Source organism: Netta rufina, assembly GCF_964035555.1.
Source record: "Netta rufina genome assembly, chromosome: 15".
Lineage (NCBI taxonomy): Eukaryota > Metazoa > Chordata > Aves > Anseriformes > Anatidae > Netta > Netta rufina.
The window spans coordinates 8,350,740-8,374,666 of NC_140138.1; the positions used below are offsets into that span (position 1 = coordinate 8,350,740).

Genomic DNA, 23,927 nt, shown 5'->3' on the forward strand with positions numbered 1-23,927 from the left:
TACTCTTATCAGTCATACTACAAGAGATCAAAAACTAGTAGGAATGCCATTGATGTATTCTCCCATAAGGAAAGATCTTAACAAGTACTAAGATCAAAGTTTAATAGAAACGACAGAAGTTTTAGGTCACTTCTACAGGTAGCTTTTGCTCACTTTTCTTTTTAAAATTTCAAAAGACAAAGTTGAGCAAATACACAACTGCTCACCAGAGGAATTCTGTGACATTCTGTGCTGTTCTGTAATTAAAGACAAACAACTCTGACTATGGATGTTCTATGTCTATAATAAATAAGAAATTTCTATCTTTCCATATCACATATCTTAGCGATCTTAGCTTAGCGATATGGTTTAGTGGTGGACTTGTTAGTGTTAGGTCAGAGGCTGGACTCAATCTTGAGGTCTCTTCCAACCTAAATAATTCTGTGATTCTGTGATCAGTAACTTCCTAGTGTGAATAGATAATGAATAGAACATTCAGAAAAGTAACTTGAGCATTTTTCTAATAAATATACCCATAAACAAATTTTGCATACTAGTGATGTCCAACATGTCATATATGCATAACAATATATTGCAGAAATGAGTAAATTCTCAAAGCTGTCTTCTGACAATCTAAAATTTCAAATCTTTTTAGAATCTTCCAATGATATTTTGCTTCATTTCGTCCTCTTGTTAAAAGGCCCACCCTTTAATCAGAAGTTCTTCGTTTTCCATCAATGCTGAGTAATTAATGAAGTCTATTAAAACCCACCCTGTTAACAGCACAACTTATTTTCTAAAATGCCACGCTAATGATGGAAATGATAAGGTGCAGAAGCACAATAAAGAATGAAATTTAGTTCAAGTCACTGTAGTTAGGCCCTTATCCAAAGCCAACTGAGAGCAGTGTCTCACCCTCCACTCACTCACACAGGTTTTGGATAAAGCTCCGAACATGCTATAAACCAGGAAGCTAGGTTTATTTCTTCCTCTTTAGAAAACATGCCAAACGTCTATAATACACATGAATTTCACATGCTTTCTCAGTTTTCTTGGTGCCTTTTTTTATAGTCAAGTACAGTCAAATTTTGTCCAAAACTCTGAACTCTTGAGTAACAAAGTTTGACAGCAAGTTACCATTAAATTAAAAGTAAACAGAATTCTTTGAAGACCTAAGCAAAAGACCTTATATTTTAATGAAGTAGAATATCAAATGACATTTAGTTATCTATATTGTGAAAAATATAAACTAAGATTTTCTAAATGATGAGTCATTTGGAAAAATCTCAGATCCAGGTTTACACAACCAAGCTATAAATGCAATTGACTTCAAGATCATGTGCAACAGTATCACAACAGCACTGGTGATGCAAGATGTTTCAGCTGATGAAGGTACCCAACTTGGAGTTGCTGCATAGGGTTCTTCTGGGGGGTTTTGTTTTTTTGAGACAAAGGCATTAGCACAGCCTCGATATTTGGTTCTGCCCTACAAAGCAAGCCTTTAACAATTGTTCTGTCAAAGTAATCACAATAAATGTCATGTACTAATTCACCCAAGTTCTCCACCTTCCCAGGCAGTGATAATCACAACTTCTCTCAAATTTTTAGTATCTTACACAAACATTCGCAAATTGCGTGTCTGCACTACCACATAGCACATAATGCTACCCAGCCATTCACACTGAGACTGTAAAAGTGAAAGCCTTAATAGAAGTGCATGTTTTAAGATAATAGCTGGCAGAATGCTTTCATCAGTAAACCAAATGATTTCCAAGGTTTGCTCATTACTTTGTTCTGCCCTGTTAGCAACAGTATGCTAATGAAGAAGGATTTACTTCAACTTAATTTCCTTGAAAAAGTAAATATAGACATCGAGAACCTTCCAATATGTCAGCAGGTTGATAAACAGGGCAACATGAGTGTGGTGGTTTTACTCAGGTGGGCAGCCGAGATCCACCACAACTGCTCTCTCACTCCCCGTCTCCTCAAAGAGGAAGGGGGAGAAAATACAACACAGAGAACTCGAGGTTTGAGATAAGAAAGGTTTAATTAAAGGGAAAGGGAATGTGAGGAAAAAACAGAGACAAAAGAAGCAATCAGTCCGTGCGGAAGCACAGAGAGAGAAAAAATTATTCTCTACTTCCCATCAGCGAGCAGTGTTCGGCTACGTCCTGGGAAGCAGGGCCTCAAACGCGTAGTGGTTGTTCAGGAGGAACAGCCCCCTCCCCCAGTAGAGCCCCCCCTTTTATTGCTGAGTGTGACATCAGGTGTTATGGAATATCCCTTTGGTTGGTTTAGGTCAGCTGCCCCAGCAATGTCCCCTCCCCATCACTTGCCCACCCCCGGCCTGCAGGCTCTTGGGGGCTTTGAAGGAGTCCTGATGCTGTGCCAGCACTGTGCAGCAATAGACACAACACTGGAGTGATATCAGTGCTGTTCCAGCTATGAGTGCAGAGTACAGCACTGTGCGGGCTGCTGCAGGGAAAAGGTGACTCCAGCTCAGACAGACCCAACACAATGAGAAACAAACAGGAGAAATGAGAGCTCCTTCAGTCATCACAGAACTGCAGTAGCATTATAGTAACAGAGATGTGGTGGGATACTGGTATATCTAAGGATTTCTGTTTTGCCAGACTGGTATCTGGGTTTGGGAACATGTAGGCAGTTACAGTACAATGGAAGAACAAGTGAGAGACAGAAATGCAATAGGGAATTATCAAAAATAATCACACTTGTCAACATGTTAGCCTTCCAGACGCACTCATACACCTAAATCTGACTAACTGATTGTTCAACACTTTTGAATAAATTACTAACTCAGAACAACTTCACTATTGCCAGCTTTTCTTTGCATTAGCTGAAGACTTATTTTTCATTATACTTTACTGGCCAAAAAGGTGGTTTCCTGTACTAACAGTCCATAAATAATTCAGAATTCTATAAAAATCATTGTTCAAAGTGAGAGGAATGTTAAAAATCCCCAGAAATCTTGTTTAAAGCTAAGTACACATTGCTGAAACACGGGAAAGAATAAATGTTTTCATGCATCATAATAATTATACTAATAATTATAAAAAATGCTCAAAAGTTTAAAAATTTATCATAATAATTATGAAAATAATCCACAAAGAGAAATACAAGTAGATTGATAAAGCACATCAAAGAGCTGTCTAAGGCTAGCCCTGCCATTTTGCCTATAGAATGGCTATAATTGGTCTAAAGCTGAAAATCCATGAATCAAAAAAGAGTATGGGATTTCAATGCTTCAGCTACAAGGCAGGCTAGAGTGCAAACTCTAAATTTAGACCCAGCAGAAGCAAAACCCACTATGAACATACCCAGTGACACACAGGTAAGGCTTTCTGCACCATTCAAAATATTTTTGAGCTACTAAGTAATCCATATCTGTCTGTCTGTCAAGTAACATTTCTGGTCATTGATATTGCAGAACTGAAATAGAGTATTTACAACATGCATATTGAAGAAGGTATTACTAGTCAGCACTGAATTGTTGTGCTCTGGTCAATGCAGCCATTTTATTAACATGCATTTATACTATTAAGAGCCAACAATCAAAATAACGCTATTTTGAGGATCACTGTCATCCCATGTAGGAACATGTATGAAGTTACTGCTGATGTCCTTTATCTGATCTCTAATAAAATTATACTGAGATCCTTAAAATATTAAAATGTTCCATTCCAGTCAGAAAGTGTTTATTGAATTTCTGTTAGAACGTGTTACTTACCTGATAAACATGGAATGCATTAGCAGCTTTTCCACGCAGAAAGACAGAGGGAATCCAAACATTAATAAGAGCACGATTTGATCTGAGGAGATGAGAGATAAACTTAAAATAGATAATCATGTTTACGTATTAAAATTGCAAAGTAGCTACTTCCAGGTATTTAGGTAGTGATCATGGTCATCAACGAAGCAACTTAACATTTCAAATGGAATACCAGAAAATTTGTAGTTCTGCCTGAGTCTGTTATACTTACTATATGTAAAAGCGTTCCCTAAAATTAACGTAACTGGGGAAAAGATTAAGCAAATCAGCTTTTTTTTTACTTGTGTAAATTTGACAACATTTGATTACATACATAAAACAAAAACTATTCATTTCAACAAGTTCAACATTGAGGTCCACAAAACTCAACAACAACAACAAAAAAAGAGTTCATCAAATAACAGAAGAGCACTGAACAGTTATGGAGAAGCAATTTCCACCCTCTCTCTTTGTGATTTACTTCCAAATTTCTGCAATAGAAAAACACCAGCTATATTTTCACCCCATCATCCTCAAAAAGCTAGATTCCTTAGTCAGACTAATAAAAGCAAAGCTTTAAATCACACCACTCTAAAGTGATCTGTGGTGACCTACTTTATTTCTTTTTAATAGTACTATTTGTATGCATTGAGATGAGAAAAATGAGGACCATCATGTTATTAGTATCATCTAGAATCTACCAAAACCAAAGCAACAGAAAACAGTAACTGTTTGGTGCTGTGCTAGAATACTAGGTTCTAGGACACTGGAAGAGCACTTCAAGAAAATGTCCATGAATCTGAATGCCTTGCATACATTATTAAAAACTATACAACATGGACCATGTAGCTCTCCATGCTTTTTAACAATGGAGCACCATATCTGAAAATTTATTTATTGGAAATAATATAGGAAAATGAAATTATTCACTCTACTTGCTTTTTCTTCTTTCCCATAAATACAACATGAAAGCAGAAATATGCATATTAGAAACCTTACATTTCGAAGTCTGACAAGCTCTGATCTTCAGATGTTTGACTCAAATCTCCAGGGACCTATATTTACAGAACAGAAACAATTCCCGCACACTAGTTATTATGCTTTCTTAATGGAAAGCATATGATAAGAAAAATAAAATTTAAAATTCAAGTTATAAAAAGCCAAAAAAACTATTATTGAGAAACTATTAAAAAATTAAACAATTGTGTAACAGTAATATAAATGTATCACCCTTGCAAGGTTTTCTTGTTAGAATTTGCTACAGTTTTGTGAAGAAACAAATCTTACTTTGTAAACATTGTAAAAGGATGTAATTTTGAAAGGTATAGAAATCCCAGAGCATCAATATTAGAGCTTTATAAACAAAGCATGCTAAAACAAAGTACCTTGTGTGTATAAAGAATTTATGGGAAAAGCTGAAGCACATAAAACCTAGTGAACATTTTGTCTTATACTGCACATTCTACTAAGAAGACACATGATCATTTTATGTTAGCCGTGTCATCATAAAACATCAAATTGCTATGAAACTTCATAAAAAAACGTAATGATGAGCTAACACCTACAGAATTCCAAGAAGTAACAGTTGTAAGAAAACAAGATAGAAAGAACATTTGGAAATAAATCAATAAAAGCTTTTTTTTTTTTTCTTAACCTTTACTTTAAAGCCAGTTAAACATAAAAGGCTATATTCTCGCCATTAACTACACTGAAGCACAAACCGCAACTACGAAAAATTAGCGTGTTTTGCTGAAGAACAGCTGAAAGTTGTCAACTTCTAGATAAGGTATCTACATTAGTTAATTATCAGTTCAATACATCTCCGTAATATATGTTGCCTGTTTTTCAGAATATCTGCCTAAGAAACATAAATATACATTATTGCTTACTGTAAAGCCATATCAAAATTCAAAGGGGACTAAGGAAAATCCCCTTCCCAAAGGTTTTGACAGACCAGCTCAACTCCCACCAATACTCAAGGCAAAACTGAATTTTGCTGTCCCAAGTTTCAAGAGATATGGCTCGGCAAAAACTGAGTCATTCCTACTGGAGAAGAGAAAAGAAGAAAAGCTGTGCAGAGTTGAGACAGCTACAGAGTATACGTATGGAAGCACAAGTCCTAAACAGGTCTGCTGCCCTCCTTCTGGTGGAATAGGGTAGTCATTATGCTGGCAAGAGCCAGTAACTCCCCTCTCTCAAGTCCTAGCATCAGCTGTTACGTGCTCCCACTCCAGTCCATCCTTGTGCAACAGCACACTGGTTGGCATTCCAGGGCTTTTATACAGAGCAGACATTTTTCTGTCTTGCCTATAACCTGTACCCTATCTTTGCCTATATCTGAAATGGAAGTCCTACCCCCAGACATATGCAGTACTTTTCATTAACTTCAGTAAGAGTTTTGCATGAAGACCTCAAAAACAGAGTGTGGACTTTGGAAATAAGAAAGAATGACATTAATAAGTTCCAGTGCTTGCACATCTACTTTGAAGCAGATTGTTACTTATGCTGAGATTGTAATTGATGTGTTGTTCATTGTAACACAAAGTACAGTGACGGAGACATATTGCATTAATGTATTTCCTCACTCCCTGCAAGCACATACTTTTTGCATTAATATTACACTCCATGTTTTCAACTGCTACAGAAGTTCTGAAACCCCATAACTAAAAATTTGGAAAGATCATTGTGGATATTTCATATATAAATTAGAGCCATTAAAATTGATTATTAGCATTAAAATGAAAGAAGTCAGTGAAGAATTATGGAAGCTATTTTTATGAGAATCTGTAAATTATATACTATTTTAATAATAAAATGTTAAGAATTTGGCTGATCGTTTCAAACAAGTCAAGGGGAGATCAAATATTCATATCCCACTGAATTTCTGACAGTTGCACACTTGACCAACTTTTAAAGTTCTAATTAAAGTTTAAGTAACAGATAGACTACCAGCACAGTTATGCTTAATAATATGCAATTACATATATTAAATTCTTTGGATAATGCAAAAAGTTTTTCAAAAGCCTGTATTCAATGCACAGTTCCCACAGTTCCATTTTGGATCGCAGCAACTAATGAAGACTAGCATTTCACTAATCCAGTATTGCTTCTGCAGTAATTAAATACAGTTGTCAGAATCATAAAACCTGATGATTTGTTAAAGCTACTTACGTTTCAGGTTTCATAAATAGACACATATTTCAGGAGTACAGTACCTACTACAACAATATTTCAATGATTAGGCTAGATTCTCATCTCATACAATAAAATTTGTAACAATATCTGATTAATTACCTGAAACATGCTTGCTGATATATTTATATCACTACACTATAAGCTGACTGCACCTAATAACTTTTTAAAAGAAATACTTCATCGGAAAAGAGAGTAGTGGCTTATACCATGGCTGCAAAAATTCCAAGGGATTCCTGCCTTTGGCACCAGCTGATCCTACAGATCAATTTAGGTAGTATAATTTATTTACTACAAATGTTTTTAAGAGTGGACCAAGCAAGTGGATGCCCACCTCTCAAGAACACTTCATGCGAGCAAGCATATACAAAACTTTTCCCAAAACTCTCTACATCTCCAGCAATTTTCAGGTCAGGGGACTTCTTGACCAAGACATAGCTTAGCATATTTGGTAACTCCTAATGGATTTTTCTAAGTATTTGTCTAGTATTTGGTAAAGAGCTCCACAGCTTTGCTGCTGTAGAAGACTGCCATTGAAAATGACTTCCTGCTTGTTTTGAACCTGCTTTTAACTGGGAGATGTCACACAGAGCTGATCTCCATTTTTCACACACCATTTTGCAGTTCTCTACCATACTCTTCCCAAAGCAGATTCTTTTTCAAGTTGAGGAAAGGCTGCACAACCAGCCACATACAGAACACCACTCCGCTTTTGATTATCCCTGTTGCTCTTTCCTGAACACTATCTAGTTTTACTATTTCAAGATGAAGGGACTGCACAACATTCGTAAGTAAAATAAAGCAGGAATTTATACAGGAACAAAGTTATTATACACAGTTTGTATCTATTAATAGGATATGTGGATACATAAGTAAAAACATAATCTCTGAACAGGGACATACAGTCTAAAATCTGAGTAAGAAAGTATAGTCATAATACACTTGTGATTTATCATTTGTCATTTCTTGACACAATAATGAGATTGTTTGCATCTAAAAGGCTGAAAATTACAGGTGAAATCCTGCTTCACTTATGCACATGGAATTCTTATCAGCCACTTGACACAAATGTTATGATAAAATAAGCATGAATGCCTCCAGTATGAACAAAAAACTAAGGTGCAATACTGTGCAACCATATGAACAAAACCCATCAAAGTACGCCTTCCTGCTAAGACAGACAACTATCAGGAACTTCCTTTACTTTTGCACATCTCCACGTTTCAACCAAATCTTTTAACACAAAAAGCCAAAGGGAAGCAGTATCTGGTAGAAAACAAAAACTTTGATTTCTAGGGACTTGGGGGTGAGGGGAGGAGATTGTTGTTTTGTTATGTTGTTGTGTTTGTTTTTTAAAAAAAAAATTCTCAAATAACCAGCTCATGAACACAAACTGCTATTTAGTATTTAGCTCAGGCTGCAAAAATAGGGATAAAACTAAAGGCAGAGAAAGAAGACAGGTATAATAACCAAAAGAATTAGAACAACAGAAATAAGTCTTCATGGCCCTTTTAAAACTGACTGAGAATAACACTGAAAATTTCAGTGCCTCTAGGCACATTATAAAGTGTTTCTAGAACAGTGATGCTGACCTCTGTAGATATATGGATACGGGTAACTTCTCATTTAGAAACCTACCAATTATTTTTTATTATTTCAACCTTCCAAAGTAAAAAGCTCAGCAAAAACAAACAAACTTAAAAGCATCTGAGCACTGCAGACATTTTTATTGTCTGAATACATTCAATACTACTATATAAATTAAATACTGCTAAAGAGAATGAAACAATAGCAAAAATACCAAGTAAGGTATTCTTGACAGATGGTTTATTAGCTGTTATTTCTTATAAGGTAGTGCAGATTTTATTTCAACACGAGTAATGGTTTTGAGAATAGTATTTCTCAGTGTAATAAACAAACACTTACCGGCCCTCTCAAATCAATTAGTTCTTGTCTCATCTGGGACACAAGAGCTTCTTTAGCCATCAGAGCACGGTGCAGCCTCTCATTAAACTCAATCAGTTCCCCATGCATTTCAGCCACCTGAAAAACATAGCCCAGAGATAACTGTTCTAAATTGAAAAAATACACTATATAATTTCTTACATGCATACCAACTTGTATTTATTTCACAGCATTCTCCAAGTAGCACACAGTGCTGCTACTACATCATTTTAAACAGACCATTAGTAACATACACAAAACAATTTTCACTCATGCCTTGAAACATTGGTTTTGTTATTATAAATTCAACACAAAAACATTACAACTTTAGATCTATATCTGATTTTACCCAATCAGAGGAGATCCCATGGTAACTGATTCTAATGAAACACCTATTAACTTGTTCTCAGTTTAATTTTTGATGAGCAAAGCGCTTGACAGGTACAAATTAATCAGAATATTTTGAATTGGGAATAATGTAAAATACACAAACTAAATTCAACTTTGTCAATAATTCACGAGTAACATTCTGTACTCTTACACAGAGTTAGAGGTCCACTCATCCCAGGCAAATCTGTGAGGGGTCAAAAGAGCACAAATAAAACAGTTTTGTTGTGACGCACATCCTTGTGCATAAGTAAAACACGGTGGCCTCAAGCATGGCTAATTCATACATAGTCTTGCTGTGTCTGTGCTCTCCATTTTTGATCAAAATGGTTAAAGAAGCACCAACTGAGGTAGTATGTATATGAAAGCAAACAGGGCTGGACGAATGATGTGCAAGAAAAGTACAATTTGCACAGCAAACTACGTTTAAGTTGATTTCTTGCAAAGAGATCTGAAAAAAAAACAATAAAACTCAAATCAAGGTTAAAGACAATACCGAGTTCTTGAATTTTTCTTACACACAAGCATAAACCAACGGGGTGCAGAACTCCAAAAGGACAAGGGATCCAGAATAGCAAAGATCTATATTGTAGCAGTTATCTGTTATCTTCAAAAAAGGGTGATGAGGAAACTATCTGGAACAAGGAAAGACATCTGTGTTCAACAAGGTTTTGAGCTACTCTTTCCAGAATCTAGACTATGAGGCTGAATGAAAGTTTCAGTTTTGATAGATGACCCATCAATACCTAATACACCTGGCAAGGGAATTGTCTGGAACTGATAATGGTGCCTGTAGCCTTATAGCAATGAAATTTGAGCCCAAAGGTTTCTGTAGAACTAGTTTGAGGGGAAAAGAAAGATTCCATTCAGAAAATCCTGTTGTTAGAAGTTTCCATGTGCAGTCTCCCTATATTCTCTAACAAAAGGGAATACTGATGTGGGCCGTGATCGTAGGTGCAGTGCCAGAAAAGCAGTCTTACAGCAGAACAAGAAAAGCTACACATAACAAGAGAGGTTAGATGAAAACATAATCAGTGACTGGCTGACCCCAGTTGCGGACATAGCACACTACCGTAACAATACAGTTAAACATTCTATTTTTCAGGTTACAGCAACTCTTGAAACATCTCTTACAGCCATCCAAAGCTGGGAGAATATAGAGGCAATGGGGTAACATTATTAGGAACAGAGCTGAATAAGATGAGCCTCAATCTGCTACTTCAGCAATAGCATGGGGACTTGGGTTTTTGCCAAATCTCTTAAAAGTTCATCGTTTTCCTTCTGGAGGCAGTTCACTCTGCTTCAGGCTTGCCTTTCCTTGAATTACTATTCTGCCTTCTCCCTCTTGCCCAGGAAATTTCCCCAAGATAAAGCAGTTTAATTCAATTTCTTTAATTTACTGCTTGCCTTTTACTTCAGTAAAGTAAATACTTCAGCCTTGTTCCAGACAATTTGTGTCCTTCATATGATAAAGAAACAGTGAAACACAGCTTCAAGTTGACAAGCAATGAGATGACATCACTGATCAAGTAATAAAAATTTACTAAGAATTATGCCAGAACATCAAGTATTCTTCTGGAATTTATTTCTATATTAGAGCGAGTCCTTCAAATCTAGTAACTTCTTGTACAACTGGCTCTTTAAACCACAATTTATATTATTTAAGGTAATAACAAGGTTATACCATTTCACTTACATATTATGTCATCACATCTTCCTTTATTCATTCCACACTGAAGTCTAATCAATAATTTTCCCTACTGGGACTTCATTCATCTTCACAATTGTTTCTCTCTGTGACAATGTTTAATGCAGAAAATTAACGTACAAACTGGCTAAGTTTCCCTTGGTCACAGGATCATTCAGATTTGGTCCTGGTCATACCAAAAAGCACTCTTAAGGAGCCCATATCCTTATCTCAAAGAAGTGAGCTTAATGCACAAAGTATTTAGAAGACTTCACACTACCAGATTTCCAAAGACATGTTGTCAAAAGAAAATCTAAATCTGCTCCTGCTCTCCAACAGCACTGCATCTATAGAGTCCAGCATGACCAGATTTAAGAACCGTCTCCAGAGAAATTACAGAGGTAAATTGCACTTTAATGTTCCACAGCAAAGGAGTGAGCAGTTAACTTAAAACACTCTAGGTATGTTTCACTAAGCATATGAATAATATAATCACCCTTAGAAGCACAAGCTCTTAGAGTATAGAAATTGCCTTTTAAGAACTTGCATCAAAACATTAATTTCTTTTTTATGAGTCTTTTAATAGAACTCAGATTCTTTTTTTTTTAAATGCAACTTGAAGTAAATTCATTAAAAATTCTGCAAGAACCACATTTGAATCAATGGATTTCTGTCGAGTATTGGTAATTTTCCCCATACATCACTAAAAACAACAACAAAAAAACTTTTATTAAATTACGGTTGCAAAACAACATATTTCCCAAGAAACCCGAGAGGAAATGGGAAGTGGTTTCACTTTCCTCCCAGTAGAAGCCAGGGTCTATATTTTCCATGAGAAAATGACCTTTATCAAAAATGAACTATCACCCCCCCCCCCCCCAAGAGAAATAAAGCCAAGTTCTTAAAAAAACAGCATGTATCTTAGTGAATATGAATAATTAACTTTTTCTACAAATGAAAAATAGTAGAATTCAAAACAGCTGCTAGCAGATAATAGGCAATGCACACATGCACATACTCAAAAGCATTTCCTGTTCAATAGTGTGGTAGCACTTCTGAGACTGTAGCAGTTTTCCATACTACTTGCGTGTAGCATTGAATTTTACCACTACTTTGTCCCACTCTGCTAGGATTAAAAGAAATTACTTGAGAAAAATAAATTCACATCACACAAATTAGAAATCACACACTACACAATAATACATAAAGTCATAATAACCTGGCAGGAATTGTATCATCATCATTGGATCAAAAAAAAAAAAAAAAAAAAAAGTTTCTTCCAGGTCCAACCTTAAGAATAATTCAGTCACAAACATTTAAGTCATCATTCAAAGAAACACTTCAGTGTGTCCCATTCCTCTCTGTCCCCCACCCAGGCTCAATTTTTGGACCCCAGTATTTCCTCCTAGGAGAGGGATGCTTAAATTCATATCAATCTGTGGTTTCAATGTTCCACAGTTATTAAATTGCTGTCATTTATCCCCTTGCTCGCAACTCTCCTCCTAAGCTACACATTTTCCTTTTTCCTTTAAACCATGATGGATTACCACAGTTAGGTAACATTCACCAGCTGCTGCCATACTTCAGATGTACCTTGATGTCAGCTGTGTCTGAGGACTTTACAACAAAGAAATCTGGTAGAAATTGCACAATGCTGCTGCTCTTCACAGTCATACATTTCCATCTACTCTACATGCAGGACTGTCATGTTAGAGAAGTGATCCAAATGCAAGCACCTCAACAACATGTTTTAAGCTAAGCCAGTTTGCACCACAGACCTAGAAACTACTGTGCCATTACAACTGCAGGGTAGGTGCTGTGATACATGTACAGAAGGAGGATTTGAGCAATAGATGGCTGCATAATTGATAATTGCCACTAAAGATGCCATATAAACCACAGCGTGTGTTTAACCTGAAGAACTTTGTCCATGTTTTCCCAAGTATGTGATTAGGTATAATAAAGGGTACTGCCTCTCCCTGAAAAGCTCAATAACAGCCTTGAAAACAGTAACCTGTAACTGCTAAAATACAGGGGCTAAGATAAGAAATAACCATGGTTAACTGTAAATACCACACTATTTTTTCCTCGCAGAACAGACAGCTTAACACCATAATTATTTACTGTTATCTGAATAAGTAGGGAGACTGAAAAATAAGTTTATAAAGAAATTTAAAAAGTGGTCAGCGTTCACATTAACAAATGGATCACAAAGTGCACAGCAACTCATAGGCACATCATTCTTTGCCTCAGAAAAGAACACCAGGATTACGCTGCTAATGAGAGAGATGCTGTACACATTATTCAGAGAACTACACGTTGTATTTCTAGAGTTGCACAAAAATTTGCTCTTGCTAATACACTTCTAGCACTAGCACATGTAGGAACTTCACTTGTGTGCTGTGCACTCTTGTGGGCAAACAGCTTGTCCAGATCCTTCCAGATCTTTTTTTTTTTTGACATGCATTATTACCGAGAAAATAAACATAAATAAGCAGATTTCACAATTCTTATGAAATAATAAACATTTTTGTAAAAACTAACAAATAAAGTCTGCCCTTGTGTCAATATGTACTGGCCAGATGCAACTCCATCTCACGATATTCCAATAATGGTTTAACCAATGAAAGCTACAGAAGGGTTTGATGCCATAAAAATGCACTGACCAATTTACTAATTTAAGACTGTTTGCTGTACTCATTTCAAACACAAGTAAACTAACATTTAATAGCAAGGCTGCATGGCATGCTAAGGTATTTAAATAAAAAAAAAGTAACCGAATTTCCAAGGGTTTCACTGTCCATGATGCACTGATCTATCTCATTTGCCTGCTGAATGGAAACTCACACTGCGTGCAAGTACACTAACAAAGTAGCTGCCAGTAACTAATACAGCTGGCCAACTTGCACCATTTATTCAATACTAACAAGAGCCAGAGATTTTTAACTTTTCAGAGAAGGTATTACTTTTTATATCTCTCCTATAAGCAAACAAGTGCTATTATTTAATCAGTGTATTTATAGGCATTCTGCTCTAATACCTAGGGGAACAATCTATGTCTTCATACAGTTGTCGAAGATACAAAACTTATCTGCTTACTTACGTATAGACTTTCAAATAGGTTATGTAGCTAAATAAAATGGTGCTCATATAATTTTAAAACTAAGTTTTCAATATTTCTTTTTCATATTTTTTTTATTCTTCTCTTAAAATATCATTAACACGTAAGAGCAAATTCTATTAATATAGTGAAAGGTTCTAGGTTTACCGGTAGCTTGCAAAAAAGAGGTAAAAGAACAAATCTTCACCAAGAGCGTGGTTGCACACTGGAACAGGCTCCCCAGTGAAGCAGTCACTTTACCAAGCCTGTCTGAATTTTAAAAGTGATTGGAGTGTGCACTTGGCCACATGGTCTAAACTTTTGGGTAGATCTGTGCGGTGCCAGGAGTTGGACTTCATGATCCTTATGGGTCCCTTCCAACTCGGGATATTCTATGATGCTGTGATTCTATGAAATCAATTTTATTTATTTATTTTACACAGAAGAGTACAAGAAAAATTAGCAAGAGCGAAATAGTTCTTTGTAGTCGGAGTTGTGGTGTTTGCTTTTTTTTTTTTTAGTAGATACATATTACTATATCACTGTCACAGCCTTTCCACATAATCATATGGCATTAAAGCAGTACATTGTGCAGACATTAGCAAAACTGCCGTATCAAAATTCCCCACTTTAGGATTTCAATTCTGGACACAGTAAAAAAAAAATCATAACAATATACTGTTATTTGCTAGGTGAAATTGAGAGATGATTCTACAAAGATGTTGACACTTTCTGGCAAAGTTCTTAGTGATTTAAGGTATCTTCCCTGACCATATGTCTTACAAGATGAGAAAGGACTGTGTAACAAAAACAGACAAACAAAAAACTGTTGCATTTCATCATGAACACAGTCATATTCCCGTGGCTGAAAATCCTCTAATTTTCAAAAACATGGATTATACAACAGCATACAATTGAAAAGTTCTTAATAAATGGAAATCTGAAATTTATAGACTGAAAGGGTACCTCTGAACTTCCATTTACTCACAGTGAGAGCAGCACAAAGAGCCTTAAAGAAAGTCACACAGGTGCTTTTCACAAGATACTATCCTATTTCGGTACTCCATTACACAGAAGAATGAAAGGTCAGACATTTAAAAGTGTTTAAAAGACTCAGCTACCCAACTACTGTGATAAAAATCCATAATTTACCCTTTTGTGTAGCTGCTGAATCAAAAAGAAAAAACCCTTAAGATAGCTTAAAGTCTTCTGAGCGTTTTGAAATGAAATTGAAGAGATTAAAGTTAAAACTCAATCAAGATGGCAGTTTGAGCAAAAATAATCAGCAGCGTGCTTTTGAGGCCTCAGGATTCAACTGGCCAAATTACTTGTTCTACTAAAAAGAAAAGGCTAGAAAACTGACCAGAACTCTGCTAAATGGTCAAACCTTGATTTAATATCTAAAGTTACCCTTTGTAGATCCTGTGTTGGAGATGATTCAACTACTCAGAAAAGCTGCATTTTTTTTTATTTTTTTTTAAGAAATTTAATCTTTTTTTCAGAATTCCAGAATATTTGATATTCTGATATAAATAAATTCTCAACTCTAATCTTCTACTGAGCGTACTTATTTGAATTAAGTGATTCGCACCTCAAGCTCACATGAACAGCATACACACACCTTCCACATCAGAAAAAGTTTCCCAACCTCATGTACCAAATGTTCAGAGACAAGTTCTTCAGGCAGAATGACACATCTAACACATAAAAAATTAATCCCGTAAGCTATAGGAAAAGGTTCAAAATAATATTTTCAAGTTTGTTAAAAGGCAAACTGCAGAATTCTGGTGAACATGACTTTAAACTACCAGGTAATTTATGTAGAAAAATTCTGATTCAGAAATGTACTGGCTTCTAGAAGGAAACCCCTGGAAAGCTGGAAAGGAATGTGCTTATTATATAGAGGGGAAAAAAAAAAAAAAAGGATATTTCGCTTACCCTCCAACATTCTTATAGAACAAGTATTTTTTTCACAGAGATGAGGGTTTAATATATTGTCGTAGTTTTAGGATATTGGAAACCTTTTAGTCCAACAGAGGAGCTAGTCTCCTCATTCCCTAGTCTGACAGAAATTGTCTATTCCAGGAAACAGAAAATTCAATGTCATTTATTGAGTCTTTAACGGAGCTCTCTCATAATACTATTTAGCACATCGTGAGCATATTCTACAACTTAAATTGATGGAATGCAGGTTAAAGCCTATTTAGGTTTGTTCACTAGTTCATTACTGGATTACAGACATAGAAGACAAAGAGAAGTAATAGAACCATTAGAAACAGCCTCTTACAGGTAACAATCCCATCAGAGGTCTGCTTGTCAGGATGTGCAGACAGACACACCAGCTGTTTTAGGTTTTTGTTTGTTTTGCTTCATTTTAAATCCTTAGCAATATCAGGTCTGACATGAGCAAGTCTTTAGAAACTGTTTATTTTGAGCTTAGCTGCAATGCAAGCTTTGAAGAATTTGTCTCTCCCGTGGTGTGTTAACAGGAAAAATTCCACTGATGTTATTTGGAGAGACCTTGCAAAAGCAGGACAAACCAAATGGAATGTATTTATAACTTACATACAGCAAACAATGCAGGGCGAAGGCCCAAAACGTAATGATTTTAAATGCATCTTATTATTCATGGTTTGAAAGTTGTATAAATCCATCTAATATACTTTTTCTTCTGGTTCAAAATAACCTTACAGTTCCAAAGCATTTGACATTAGAAAATGAGTGCATGCACGTATGCATAATACTAATGGTAGCCAAAGACCTAGCAACATCCCACAAGCTTTCAGTCAGGGTTTAGAAAACACTATGATAACTATATAGATAGTTCACTACTATGTCTAAAAGGAAATATTCCACACAATATATTTTACATGGAAAGTTGTTTGTTTGGTTGGTTGGTTTGTTTTGTTTTTTGTTTTGTTTTGTTTTTTACAAAAACTTCTGTAATGTTGTTTTAAGCATAAGACCCAACAAAATTCAAGTTCCTTTACTCTTTCAGAATTTTAAGCTGCAGTGTTTTGTTTGTTTGTTACATCTACTTTGTTATATCAGAATTTCTGATCATATTTTATTAAATAAATAACTTTGAAAATTTTTAACTGTATTTAAAATATGGTAAGAAACTGAAACAATATATTAAGTTAAATAACTAAATATGTTATTATGAACAAAATCATTTTGCTAATTAATAGTCAAACCATTGTTTAAATCCTCTTCACAGCTAATCATTTCCTCAAGAGAATTTCTACCAAGAGGTTCAAGGGGACCTCTGTCTTCAGTTGAAATAGTCTACTAGGCACAAACTAACAGTCTTAAAACTGCTTAAAGTCTGAACATGTTTCAGACCCACTTATAGCTGAATTGAACTGCCAGGAAACCTTTTAGTAGGGTTTCTAGCCTGGTCCTCAAAGTGGAACACAGGACAGGCTAACTTGTCATCCTTCACTTGTGAAAAGAAAAAGTAGTAATGATTTTCGGCAAGTATGTTTGGATTTTAACAGAGACTGCATCCTATTTTGAATACGTGAACATATTGTTACAGACTGGCAAGTGAGACTCAAATGGAGAGTTCCTCTTGTGGGTGTGATCTGCACCAAGGTTTCCCAGCGATTATATCTATTGCTGTGGCATCAGTGCTACTGCTACCACTGTCTTCCACAAAAATCCCGAGTGTTACCAATAAATCTTTCAACATGCAGAAAAGCTTAGTAGAACAAAGGAGGGTGCTCTTAAAGCTGCAATAGATATTACCTTTGCTCTTACAGATATTCTTTTGAAAGGTACAGAACAAAGAAGTCAAGAACCCATTCAAAGATATGCATTACGTAAAGATTTAGTTTCACATGGTCCTATGAGAAAAGGATAGCCACGGACAAATGTTTTAGAAGAACTTTATTAATCTCTTTGATGCGTGACTCAAATTTTCAGTCACCTGCATATTAATCAGTTAATGTAAGTATCCAATTTCAGAGTATTTTGGGCAAGTGAACAACACAGAAAGTTGTTTTACTTTTTATTGAAATGTTCATTTAATATTTCATAACAGAAATGGGTATTAGATATTAAATTTCATTACTTATGTCTGAAAAATAATTTTTATTTATATTCAGGATTAACCCCTAATCTTTCTCTCTTCTTATTTTTTTCTTTTTAAAACTAATGAATTTGATATTACTTTACCACAGAGAATCCTGTGTTAGAAACTTTTTCTAACATGATCATATCAAAATAATTAGTAACTTCCAGTATTCATTTCCATACTGCATTACTCCATAAGCTACACATAAAACAACATAAACATGAAACAGAATAGCACAATCAGAAAAAAGTATAAAAGCAAAAGAAAAAAGTGACAGATTTCTTTATGTCCTCAGGAAACTTTAAAGCTCAACGCACAGTACAACAAAGCTTGTTAATTATGTACTGTAGCTTATGCAATAGCTGACACCTATTACTTCACCAGCATCCATTATAACTTTAAGGAACTTGTTTATTTATTAAAACCCTCATGAAAGTTGTATGTCTTAATGCAGTAAAACATTCTAGAACGAAACTGATAAATGAAACCACTGTTTAAACAAGTATGGTCCATTATTTCTGTAAACTACAATATATTTTGATAACAGTCAATTTTAATATCAAATATGAATGTGTACCGTTATTAAGTATTTTTAATCTCCTGAATTGTTTTAAATGGGCTTTGAAGTTAAATGAACAAAACTGTATTTTAAGCACAGAAGTCAGAAGATGGAACCTTTCATTTTTAATTCTTAGAACAAAAATCAGAATTGTATTTTAGACTAATGGGGAAAAAAGACAGCTAAGGAAAAAATGCTTACACAGCTTCAAGTCTTATTTTACCATTATTATCTCATAAAATTTGTGCAGTGCAGACTTTACCTCAATCAATTTTCTTTCATAAGAGCTGGCTAGCTCCTCATTGTTTTCTGCTTGCTTTTGGTCTGGAATAGTAAATTCACCATCAGTGCTCCAAATGTTTGGCAGAACTAAAATTAAAAGATACATCAAATTACAATGATAAATTACATAAACATTTAAGACAATTATTTTAAAAGTAATAGCTCTAAAAGAAACAGTTATCAGAAGTATCAAAATAAGATAAACTATTTGAATAATATAAAAATTTATAAAATAAATACTTTTACATCATATAAAATACTATAAAACAATATTACAAGTACTACAATAAGCGCTGCAGGGAGCTTTCTTGCAAGCACTGTTTAGGCACATTTTCTCATCTTAACAGGAAACAAATGCAAACAAAGTATTTGGCTGTTTTGTAACTACAGCTCAATATGTAGTGACTCCAATTCATACCCAAAGCCACTGTAAACTAAGCCTATGCTTCTATTTTTATTTTTGTTTTTATTTCCATTCTTTTTCATTTCATTTTACTTGAAATTTACTTATGAAATTTTTCATTTCATATTACTTACACAGGACTACTCGCACATCATAGAAATTACAGACAATAAGGCTAAGAATAGATATTAGATGAAGTGTGAAATGCTTAATATTTCCTTTTTTTTTTTTTCTCCATACAGCAGAATCATCTGTATTTATTTTATTACTGACACTTAATTGTCTAATTTATTCTTAGAAACCTTCAATAAAGAATATTTCATGCTTCTGTGCACAATCTATTTAAATGCAAGTGTTCTTCTCGGAAAGGTTTTCTTGATAATTAGTCAAACTTCCTTCACCTGCCATTTAAGCCCATTATTTCCTTATCCACACTGAACGAAAACTGTTTTATCCTATTCCTGTTCCCAACTACCATTTCCATATTTGAAGATCACTTGAAGGCCTATTCTGAGTAAGTCTCCCCCAAATTACACAAACTCCAATTCAACTTCTCTTCATAGATCATTAATTTCTGGAAAAAGAAAACACAATAGCACATATAAAGTAAGCAAGCCCTCATGAGAGTGGTTTAATAAATGCTTTGATTGTTTTTCAAAATCTAGATTATACATACAATCATATTAAGGTAGAGAGAAAACTCCATAATTCATTTGATTAAATGCCTGCAAACTGACTTTTGATTCAAATAAGAATATATAAATTCAGAAGCTAATTAGTATTTTAAATTAATTTTGAAAGCTATTTTAATATCTAATTTTCTTGTAAATCTTCTTTAGAATTTTCTGATTGAAGACCTTCAAGATCAACATTTTATTTCAGCATAAAGTTTGACTACATATAGCACTTTTGTTTAAACAATTGTGCATACAGCTTTCACAATGTGATGAAAAATGTCTCTGCACATGGTCAGTATTCCCTTTACATTTATACATCTCACTTGCAAATGCCATAAAAGACTACAGGAATGACATATAATTTATCATAGTTATTTTTGGACTTACTATACTCAAAGTAACCAAAAACCTAGGTCAGCAAGAAAGCTAAGACGACTGATAAAGACACAAAAGAAGAAAAGGCAAGATACAGTAAGAAACTAACATCAATTTTACCAAAAAACGTTCATATTAGTTCACAACACAGCACTCTCATTTATCATGGTTTCCTAAAACCAGCATATATAAACTGCAATAATGTGCCTATACAGAAGACTGACATACATTTCAGGAATGCTGTAAATTACTGTTAACCATATGCTATGCTTTCCTTATTCCTTAACTACCAACAAAGAGAGAATCCATAGGATTATCTTATTACAGAATACTTTCTCCATAGACCAATTTGTTAAATAAATTTGTTAAATTTAAGAAGATTATTCTTTGGATTTCACTTACTTAATACACGGACTTAATACATGGACTGCCATGCACACTTATTTTCATGTTTTAATAGAAAGAGATAATCAAAAAACTCTAAGTCTCTGATTTTAAACCTTCCATGTTGGTTAAATTTATGGCAGTGGTTTTACTGTTTATTTTAATTTTCAGATCATATATATTTTTTAAACTTCATAGGTATAAGCCATTAACAATATAAAAATAAAATAGTCATAAATTTAAAAAAAAAACTTTGTGTTGTGATTTATTCTTAGGTGATTACTGCTCAACTCATGGAATGAAAAAAGCACATAAAACTTTTTAAGCTTTAATTGCAGTTATGTTAACTGAGCAGACTTTAAGATGGTTCATTGAAACAGTAGTCTGTTATGAAAATAATGTACTGACAGTTCTCCTTTTTAAACCCTAAATGTAGAAACTATAGAAAACAATGTAATGTAATTAATTAACAAGGAGTAATTAAGTCAGATTATAACACCTCAAACTGCTATATGAAAATGTAACTAATGGAAACAAAGCAAGGCTTTTATGGAACATCAAGGAGAAAAAAAATAAATTCATACCAAACTAATCCAGTAAATTATGTGCTACACAAGATATACAATGAGCAGTGTAATTTCGTATTTATTCAAAGACTTAAATCTGAAGTATCGGATGTATTATGAAATGAGTAATGAAATGAGTAAGCTGAATAAAACTCCTTATAGCAAGCTTTTAAGCTTGGAATGCCTGCATTCTACAGAACTAGAGAAGTGCTACAGAGATGCACACAGGTCAGAGGAAATCTTATGCAAAAGGGTTGGCCAGTTTTTGTTTTTAATGTAACCAGAAGAAAATCCTCCTTCAATGGACAGTTAGCTTTGATACTGGCAGTTCCTATACTCTGACAAATGATTGTTTGGAGGAATGTATCTCAACTCAAAATATTAATTATTTTTCTGCAAGTTCAGTGTTTGCCTCCTTTAGACAACCTGTAGTGAATGAAGCAAGCAGGGTTGTCATGGAGAGAGGTTATTCCCAGACATATCCTCGTTAAACTTTTGGAAATTCTGTAGAGACTTCTACTGGACTTGGGCCATCTGTCTAGGATTTCCAAACAACTGGAATGTAATAACAACAGCTGCTCTAAACATGGCACTGAATGCTAGGAAACCCCACAAGTCACTTTCTTTGCATGCTTTGTACAATGCATGCATGAGCATACTGCTTCTACATGGAACATTCTGGAAAAAAAAAAAAAAAAAAGAAAAAAAAAAAAGAAAAAAAATATATAGCAACCTTAGAAATAAAACACCCCAAATCATATCAATTGCTATTCTCTTACAATAGCTTATTTGCAATAGCTTATGTGTTTTGGATATTTCTAAGACAATTCTCTTTTTATCATATATATATATATATATGGATGTACATTTATTACTTTATTAATAAAAATACTGTTTTATGTTATTTTGTATACCAATACAAAAACACTGAAAAAAATACTGGGGGGGAGGGGGTCTATAAGCCACAAGAATTTCTATAAATGAAAATACTTCTCTTGCCCTGACTCCAATCACCTGCATGCTAAAAGAAATACAGTATCCAAGTAAACTAGATGACTGGAGATTAATTACCATTTCAAGTCAAGAGACCTTAAAGCTAATCTGCAATATGGCTAACTGCTAGCCATGCCAAGTGGCCAGATGCTCCTCTTATAGCAGGAACTGCACAAAGCTTTGCTACTCATCATCCAAGCTATGCCATGAGGATAAACATCATGGTTCTATCAATACATGCATTTATTAGTTCATAAAGTTTACTAGTGAATGTCTACAGTGAGCTCTGAGTAAGAGAAATCATTAATTTTTGAACAAGGAGTGAGACAGAATTGTGACTCTTCACACAAAGAAAATAAAAATACTCTATATAGGAACATTAATCCTTATTAAACATATGACTTCACTAACTATAAATTGGCTTCACTTTTAGAAATTTATTAATACACATAGAAAACATTATTAAAAACTGACAAAAAGGCTACCAAATAAAACTAAATTTTCCTCCTGCCACTCTAATATACAATGGTCAGCTTCTAGAAGTTCTTAGGTATGCTCCTAAAATTATTCATTTGGTTAAGCACTGCTGACGAAAAGAATCCTTTCTTGATTTAGCTTTTAACAATTTGTTACATTTATTAAAAGGTCCTGCATTAAAATACAACTCTGCTAGCTGAAACAGCTTTTGGTAGATGAAGAAAGGATTTTTCCAGATGGCAAGGCATAACTTGAAATTAATTTTGTTCTTTCACTGGACTTTGTGCTTCCACTTTATGCTTTCAAAAGCATGTTATTCCTTGTTTTCTTGCAAACACAATATTAATTGCAAGTTGCTGTCTGTAGCTCCCAATTCAGATTAATAGTCAATTTACTCAGCCTTTTTGAAATTAAGATGATTACTATAATTTTTAATTTGCAATTCCTTTGTTCCTAAAATTTTACATGATTTTGTTCTATTAGTTTATTACTTGATAAAGAATCATCTCTTCCTGTTTTTTCTTCATCTTAAACTTCAAAAACAGACGACCAGCAACAAAAGATTCTCATTCTTCTAGCCATCATTTATTTATGGTAGCAGAAACTCAGCTTTGTGTGGTGAAATCTTAATTTGCTATTCTGTTCATGGCATTAAAAAAAAAAAGTAGTCATACACTGAAAACAAAAAAAAAAGGAAAAATAAAGAATGACTTAACTTACATGGCCAAGGTACGCTTTTCATACAAAAGCACTACACTGAATTTCAAATGGAAAAGTTGAAATTGAGGGCTCCTCAATGCCAAAACCTGCCCTTTGTATTTTGAAATACCAATTAAATAGCTCAAATGATATGTTCAAAGACAATACTCCTTTTAAATTAATCAGGAACACAGAAAAAGAGGACTATGCACTTATCATTCCTACTCATCACTTCTGTGTGGCAGATTCTTCTGCCCAATGGTAAACCAGCAATGAACAGTCCCACACAAGCAGTTCTAGGCAATGCTACCTGTACTGCAAGGTAGGAGGACCTTACAGGCCAAAAGGCTTTAATTTCCATCAAGATAAGCAAGGT

General features: G+C 34.4%; 1 protein-coding gene across 1 annotated transcript in view; it reads right to left on the minus strand.

Moving 5' to 3' along the window:
- SNX29 (sorting nexin 29) overlaps positions 1–23,927 on the minus strand; it is a 134,757-nt gene that overhangs the window by 64,621 nt on the left and 46,209 nt on the right. Inside the window, exons 15-18 of the mRNA XM_084295801.1 lie at positions 18,958–19,064; positions 8,867–8,983; positions 4,748–4,803; positions 3,728–3,809 (exon numbers count right to left, since the gene is read on the minus strand). Coding sequence (XP_084151927.1) covers positions 3,728–3,809; positions 4,748–4,803; positions 8,867–8,983; positions 18,958–19,064 — 362 coding nt within the window. The remainder of the gene's footprint in view (positions 1–3,727; positions 3,810–4,747; positions 4,804–8,866; positions 8,984–18,957; positions 19,065–23,927) is intronic.